Source organism: Cyprinodon variegatus, unplaced genomic scaffold (assembly GCF_000732505.1).
Source record: "Cyprinodon variegatus isolate N-32 unplaced genomic scaffold, C_variegatus-1.0 Scaffold65, whole genome shotgun sequence".
Classification (NCBI taxonomy): domain Eukaryota; kingdom Metazoa; phylum Chordata; class Actinopteri; order Cyprinodontiformes; family Cyprinodontidae; genus Cyprinodon; species Cyprinodon variegatus.
The window spans coordinates 1,353,297-1,361,177 of NW_015150518.1; the positions used below are offsets into that span (position 1 = coordinate 1,353,297).

At 37.7% G+C, this 7,881-nt stretch overlaps 1 protein-coding gene across 2 annotated transcripts in view; it reads right to left on the reverse strand.

Annotated features, from left to right (window-relative positions):
• Positions 1 to 290: 290 nt before the first annotated feature.
• Positions 291 to 7,881, reverse strand: part of pcgf5 (polycomb group ring finger 5) — a 21,058-nt gene continuing 13,467 nt past the window's right edge. For both annotated transcript variants that reach the window (XM_015371774.1, XM_015371775.1), the window contains exon 9: positions 291 to 644. In XM_015371774.1, coding sequence (XP_015227260.1) covers positions 597 to 644 — 48 coding nt within the window. In that variant the 3' untranslated portion in view covers positions 291 to 596. The remainder of the gene's footprint in view (positions 645 to 7,881) is intronic.

A 7,881-nucleotide genomic window follows, 5' to 3' on the forward strand; every position in this document is an offset into this window, starting at 1 on the left:
TATAAATAATAATCCATATATTATTCCTCACTATCCGGACTTTTCCTTTAATAGAGGGAATTGATCATTTTCTTTATTAGGAAGGTGTGCAAACTTTCAAGCACAGCTGTATGACAGAATGAAAGTTATTTTATTAAATAACATTCTTGGACATGATCAAGTTTGGACTGAGAGCAGCTGAGCTGCCATGAAGCTCATAGTCTGAAGGAGCTGCTATCTGGTCTATATTTGTTTAATTAATCATGGAAGGAAAACCAAGACCAATAAAGAGTTAGAGGAGAGCAGGAACCCACAGTAGAAAATCAACATTTAATCTACAGTTAGTTCGACAGGCAAAGTAGAGATATGATCGTTCCAAACAGGTCTTTAGGCACAGGGACATACATTTAAAAATAGCATATATCATAGCATATATTATTCTATGGAGCATAAAGGCTTTTTAACGCAACAACATAAGCACTTCATCGTCGGCTGTACAAAAATACATCTAAATCTCTCTTTATCTGCACTTTTAGGCGTTATGTGTGTGTGTGTGTTCACATGTATGAATGCATTTGTGTTTATGTGTGGATCATGTGTCCTCCTGCAGCAGCTGCTCAGCCGAAGTCGATGCGCGGCCGGTACTCCAGGACCATGGGGTACGTCTGGTGAAGACAGAGGAGAATCAACACGTTACTTTAGAAAGATATGAAACTAAACTGATGTGGGTGGGGAGGGAAATCAGCGGTCAGAAACGTAACTATTTATATGCAAACTATAGAAAAATACTTCTATTAACAGCTAGAACATAGAAATAAAATAGAATAGATTGGAAGTGGAAGTTTGCAAATATAGAGTATAAATTATGAAAATGCAGGAATAACAGACAGAAAAAAGTACAATACTGTCAACAAGAAAGTAAAACTGAGTTTGAAGATTGAAATGAAATATATAAAAAAGTGCATTAAAAAAAAACAAATATTAACATGAGAATGAAACAATATTGTCAGGACTCCTGTCTGTTTTTTGTCTTTGCCTCTCGGCAGGAAGTCATCCTGCAAACTGGATTTCTCGGACCTTCTCTCCCTGGAAGGATCAACTGAGCCTCAAACTGAGCTGGGGTTCAAACAGGAGGTTTGGATCCACTTTCCTTAAGAGATCGTCTGAGCTTCACACTGAGAAAGGGATTCATCTCCACTACGACCCGTTCAAGTACCACAGGAAATCTGAGTGGCAGTCAGTTTCTCCGTTCACCAACTATCAGTTGCATTCTGGGTAAAACCTGTTCCGCCCTCCACCGAATCAGACAAACACTGGAACCACAGCACACAGACAGGAGTCAACGATTCAACAACTTCTCTGGAAATATGAGTCGGCAACCAAATCCTCTTCTCCATGTTTACGGGTCAAATTTCCCACTGAGCCTGAACTAACCGCTGTGTCTTCCCCTCACTTTACAGTTCCGGTTGAGCAGTGTTCAGAGCAACACTTCTCCCTCTGCTAAACTTCTTCAATAAAACCCGTTAAACCTTTTCCCTGGTCTCTCTGTTCGGTTTTCTGCATTTGGGTCTGAACTTTGTGACATCATGACAAATATAAAACCAGAAGAGGTGTAAAACTGGTGGAGCATATTGGGAGTAGTGGTGGTTATAATCTACCAGCTGCTGGAAGGATCTCTAATAGAATCTCTACCTGGTCCATAAGGCTGCAGCTGTCTGCACTGCAAAAACTGTAATATTAGTCATTTTTAATAACGTGTTTTTCCCTTTATTTTAAAGAGTTTAGTGAGTAAATTGTCTAAACAGATAAGATGATTTATGCTCAAAATAATAATTAAATCTCCTTTACCTAATTTCAAGTGCGTAATCTCTTTATTTTAAGTGCAAAACTACAAACCTAAAATGTCTTTTACCTGCTGAAATTAAAGGCAGACACACATTATATGTTATTTTAGAAATATTTACTTCAATTAATTATTTTGCAAATGGATTAATCTGTTTATTTTTTCAAATGAATTGATTAATAATCGATTCCTTAAAGAATTTTTATGAAATTCAACGATGTAAAACTAAAATATTACCATTAGAGGAGTTCTAGATAGAGCATATTGACAGAAAACCTTTTTTTATGTATTAACTGTAAAATGTCTCCTGGATCAGTTAGAGGTGAAGTCAGGATCAGCCGACCGCTTCTAGGAATTATTGGACCATAACGCTAAATCTGGACAGGAGTTTAGATTAGCAGGTGTTGCGTGAACAGCAATCTCCAACATTCACTGAGATCTCAGCTGTCAGAGCAGAACTGATTTTTGCCTCCGTTTTCAGCCAGTCTTTAAATCTGATACTTCTAGAGATCAACCAACTTTCCTGAGAAACAGTCAGTCAGCAACCAGAGTCCAGCTGTTTGTCGTTTCATCTCAGTCTAACTGCAGCTGCTCTGTTTCTAGACTCCCAAAGCTGCGTTCAACCATCTGCTGAACGTGGAGAGAGGACGGACGGACTGCAGACATACAAAGACATGGACGCCCATCAAATGCATCTCTATGGAAGAGTAGCAGGAAAAAGTAGCTGAGGAAAGAAAACCAGTCCTGCAGTTTACTGCAAACCAGTGAGGAGACACGGCGAGAAGGGACAGAAGGCCTCTGAAATGAAGCGAGGCCTGTAGAGGAAACCTAACACACAGCCAAACACGGTGGTGGCAGTATCATGTTCTTTTTTTCAGCGTTTTTATTGCCACTCCATGGGAGTGAGGCTTGAACTCAGAACCTCAGGATTCCAAGCGCAATACCCTAACCACGAGGCCGCCCCTCCCCAAAGAGAAGGACCCACACCGACAGCTCATTCCCCCCCGCTGGGAACGAACCCAGGCTTCCTGTTTGCAGGACGGGTCACTACCTAGCCAGCAGCATCTGCTCTGTATCAGCAGAGACAGGAAAGCTGGTCATAGGTAATGGAAGATGGACGAGTTTAATCCAGACCAACCCTGGAAGAAAAGCTATTAGTCTGCAGACGACTGGAGAGGAGGTTCACCTTCCAGCCTGAGACTCATTTTAAGAAAAAATGACTTCACTAGATTTCAATTTCTTCCAGTGTGGAAATAAGTGCATTTGTTCTTAGATTGAGGAGATAAAAGAGACATTTTTACAAGATAATTTACACTTAAAATAAGAAAACACAATTGCATTGTCTTATTTGTTATTAACATGTTAGAACACTACAAAAACAATCAAGAAATAAGTAAAAATGTCTAAAATAAAGTGTTTTCAGCTGTAATTTAAGTAGGTAAATGAGATAGTTTGCCAATGGAATGAATATTTTTACTCTTAAAATAAGATAATTAGATAATATGCTCTTGAAATAAGACAATGCAATGATGTTTTCTTATTTTAAATGTACATTGTCTTGTTTTATTGGCATTTACCTCCTCAATCCAAGAGAAAAGCACTTACTTTAAGAAAAAAATGACTTATTGAGATTTACATTTTTTGCAGTGAACGGCCTAGTCCAAGTCCAGACCTAACAGTCTACACTGAGGGAACAAATTCCAATTTCACTATAACATATTTTAACAGCACACACATATCTAATCCTTCCATAACTTCATCACTGTTATCTAGAAATAAGTAAAAATGTCTTAAATGAAGTGAATTTACCATTAATTTTAGCAGTTAAATAAGATGATTTGCCAATTGAATGAATAGTTTTACTTTTAAAATGTGAGAATTAAATAATATTCAATAGAAATAAGACAATGCAAAAGTTTATTCATGCTTCAAATGTAAATTGTCTTGTCTCCATTGGCAAAGTGTCTCACTTACCCCCCATATTCAAGCAAAAATGCACTTATTTGAAGAAAAAAAGTACTTTTCAGATTTCTTTTTGTTAAAAGTTTAAAAAACAAACAATAAAAACAATTAGATTTCATTTTTTTGCAGTGATTATGAAGAACTTAAAGAGTGAGAGCAGGATGGAGGATCTACTGTGGGGAGAGTAGTGCTTCCAGAAAGAGTTCAACTTGTTAGAAAACATGTTGTTAATTCTTTACAGCTAAAGTTTTGAGACAAACTGAGATGGTTTGGACAGGAAGGACGAAGAAAGAGACCAGGGGGGGGAAGATGAAGATGATCAGGCTCCTCCTGTAGGGAAAAGCTGAGGAGGTGTTTAAATGAAAGGAACGGGTGAGAAGTGATTGTTAGGAGGAACATCTCTTCAGCTGCACCATGAAGCCGTCTGAAATCGATGCAAACTGTTTATGACAAAGCAGCAGCAGAGAGGAGAGCCTCTGGCAGCTCGGGGCTGTTGGTGCAGCAGCACACAGCTGCTCCCGTGTCGTCTGCATTCTGCTGCGTCATTCCTCTGAGGAAACAGAACCCAGTCTAATCCCAGCCGAGCGCCACGGAGCCTCATCGCAGACGTTTGCTTTGCTTAACCTGCTGGGTCCAAATGCTTCACATCTGATGCATAAAGACGTCATCGGTTTGCTTCTCTATGAACATTTTCTAGGTCTGAATGAGCTTTATTCTCTTAGATTTTCCCATTTCAGCCACAATAACATCTCCTAAAATGATGCTAAACCTTTTTTTATATAATAAGACACTGAACCTGAGAAATTCAATCTGAAGGGAAATAAATAATACTATAATTGAAATTTATTGATCTAACATTGGAGAAATGTAGCAGTGGGCTGCCATTGTTCGGCGCCTGGAGAGCAAAAGGAGGTTAAGGGTCTTTGCTAACCACTAGGTCAGGGGTAACCGATTAAAAACCAGCAGGGTCCGAATAAAGAAAATAATCAACCAGTAAAGATCCAGAGACATTTTTAATTATAATCTGATACTTTAAAGAGAATTTAACACTGAAATAACATGAGGTTTTTATGCATCCATGTTATATATTGAATTTTATTAATAAAAAACATTAAAATAAATATATTATTCTATTTTAAAATCTAAAGTGTTTTCTGAAGTAGAGAACAACAATCGTTCAGTTTGATTTATAGAGAATTTCCTGATTCCCATATTTTATAAAACACCTGAACTGAGCGTTTGTTATTTTTCTTTCTTTGTTAGTGATTGATGGATAAGTATGGAGACTATAAAACACGTCTCGAGCTGACAGAGAAAATGAAATGTAAACATTTTGCATTAAAGATAAAAAAACACCTTTTCTGTCAATCTGCTCTATCCAGAACTACACACGTGAAAAAGTTTTAATTCAAAAATTTCTTTAAGGAACCTTTGACTATCCAAGATAAATTCATTGGTAAATAATCGTTAGTTGCCATCCTACATTCATTATGGTTACCGAAGTGTTTCGACCCATGAGAGCCTCTGGATGGTGAACTATGCAGCCTAGTCAGAAACTGGCTGCTGCTCCTTCAGGTTTCCATGCATTAAATGCTGTTTTTCTTTCTTTTCTTATATTCTACGTTACTGGACTCCAACAAGGTTCGTTAGAGCAGCTGATCACTGGAGTAAAGCTCTGTTTCTAACTTGTTATTCTGGGCCTGAATAATGAGGCTGAACGGTAATAACTGTTCTTTACCTTCTCCCTCCCACCTTCCTGCAGCAGAAAAGCTCCCTGAGTGACAGATCTTCCCTGGATCTGAGGAGCGGCCTCCATTTTTTGGAAGTTATGTAACAGATGTGAGCTCATGTGAGCACAGCTGGCTCTGACTCAGGATCTGCTGGATGAGCTTCGTCGCTAAAACTGCTTCCCTACTGTCCACAAGCAGGGGAGGTTCAACCACGCCTGCAAATGTTAAACTCTCTACTCACAGATAAACAATATAGGGCAAAGGGTTTTGCTCCGGTACTCATGTCTTCAGACCCTCATTCCAAACATCTTTTGTTTGTATTGGTTCTGATCCATAGTTAAGCTTCAGGTTTCTAGAGTTTTTCTCTGGATTCAGCTCTTTTTAAGCCCCGTCCTCCTTCTACCAGAAGCAAATGTTCTGGAATGCGTTTTGTTTTAACTACAGACAGATAAGGTTACAAAGAGAATAAAGTTTAGAAAATAGTTTCTTACACTTTTTCAAACTGTAGGAACCCCAAATACCAGAACCTTTGCTGAAACATTCAGACCTAAATGAACCTGAATCAGAAGATCGTTTTATTCTAGTCATGAATCCTGTTCCTGGATTCCATGTCGGGATTCTGCTATTTGAGGACTTTTTAGTTAAAGTTTCTTTCTGAGTTTTCAGCCACACTTTGATTTATGTCATTCTGTTTTGTTTTTGTTTTTTTGGTAATTGGTTTATTTTCCATTTTGTGTCATTCTAGTTGTTTTCTAGTTATATTTAATCATTGTTGTAATTTTTGAGTTACTCTCTGTCGCCCTCTTGTGCCAGTCTGCTCTTCCCTAGCTCCCTTCTAGTTACTTCTATCCACATCTGCTCCCCATTAGCTAATTAGCCCATTCTTTGTCCTGTCCCATATATACACCACCTGTGTAGTTCCTAATTGCTGGATTCTCTCCATTACTTCACTCCTCATGTATGTTCCTCCACCTTCCTGGCGTCTCCTAGTTTTGGTTACCTGTTTATTATTCTTGGATTTGTGCCTCTGTTACATCTACATCTAAATTCAATCTGCAAGAAATCATCTCTGCATCTCTAGTTAGTTCAGTTTCTACCGTTAGTCTCTCACTGCCATCAACACCTTTGTTTCTAGATGTTGGAGCTTAGCCTGTTTTTCAGTGTAGTCCTGTTTCTCTGACTGTGACTAACTGGATGTGCTCTCTTCATCCTCTGACATGGGTGTTGGCTTTGAATCAATCTAACTGGATAATCTGGTTAACTGTAAATTGCCTTGAGATGAGATGTGTTGCTAATTGGCACTACAGAAATAAACTGAATTGGATTTGGGTCCTCAGCTAATTTCTACCAAACCTCACATTTCTGGGCCTCATGTGGTTTTAAATTAAAACCAGACAGAGAAACGGTGCAGCACTGCAAAACAATGATCTAGAAATAAGTTTAAAAATTCTTAAATTAAGTGTAATTTGCCTTAATATGAGCAGTTAAATAAGATGATCTGCCAATGGAATTAGTTTTTTTACTCTTAAAATAAGATAATTAGGTAATATGCACTTGAAATAAGACAATGCAGCTATTTTTTTAAATTACTTTATAATTATCTTGTTCCATTGGCAGGGTGTCTCAATTACCTCCTCAATTTATTTCCAAAAAAAGTTTAAAAAACAATCCACCGGACTTTGTTTCCAAGCTTGAAAACGTTTCGCTTTTTCAATTGAAAATGTCAGGAATAGCGTGAAGTTCGAGGCTTCATACAGTAGCTAAACAAGCCCTTGATTTTGTTTTTGAAAACATGCAAACTGCAACGGAACGAACAGGTCCACCCCGTTCCTGGATGGGAAGTAAAACGTCTTCAAACCTGGAAAAAAAGTCCAGTGGATTGTTTTTTAATGACTATGACCTGGATGACTGAGTGATTCTTCACTGGAAAAAATCTAAATCTAGATAAGTCATTTTTTCATAAAATAAGTGCATTTATTCCTGGATTGAGGAGGAAAAAGGGACATTTTGCCAACGGAACAAGACAACTTCCACTTAAAATCAGAAAACACATTTGCATTGTCTTATTTCAAGTGCAAATTATCTAATTATCTTATTTTAAGAGTAAAAATACTCATTCCTTTGGTAAACTTTCTAATTTACCTACTAAAATTAAGGGAAAATACACTTAATTTAGGAAATGTTAACTTATTTCTAGATCGTTTTTCCAGTGTTTAATGCAGCTAAAAGGCTCCTCAAGAACTCCATAGTGAAGCTAGGCTAGAGCGTAGCTTTTTTTATTTTGTTGTCAGCAGAGATGGGAAGTAACGAAGTACAAATACTTCATTACTGTACTGAAGTAGATTTTTCTGATATTTTTACTTTACT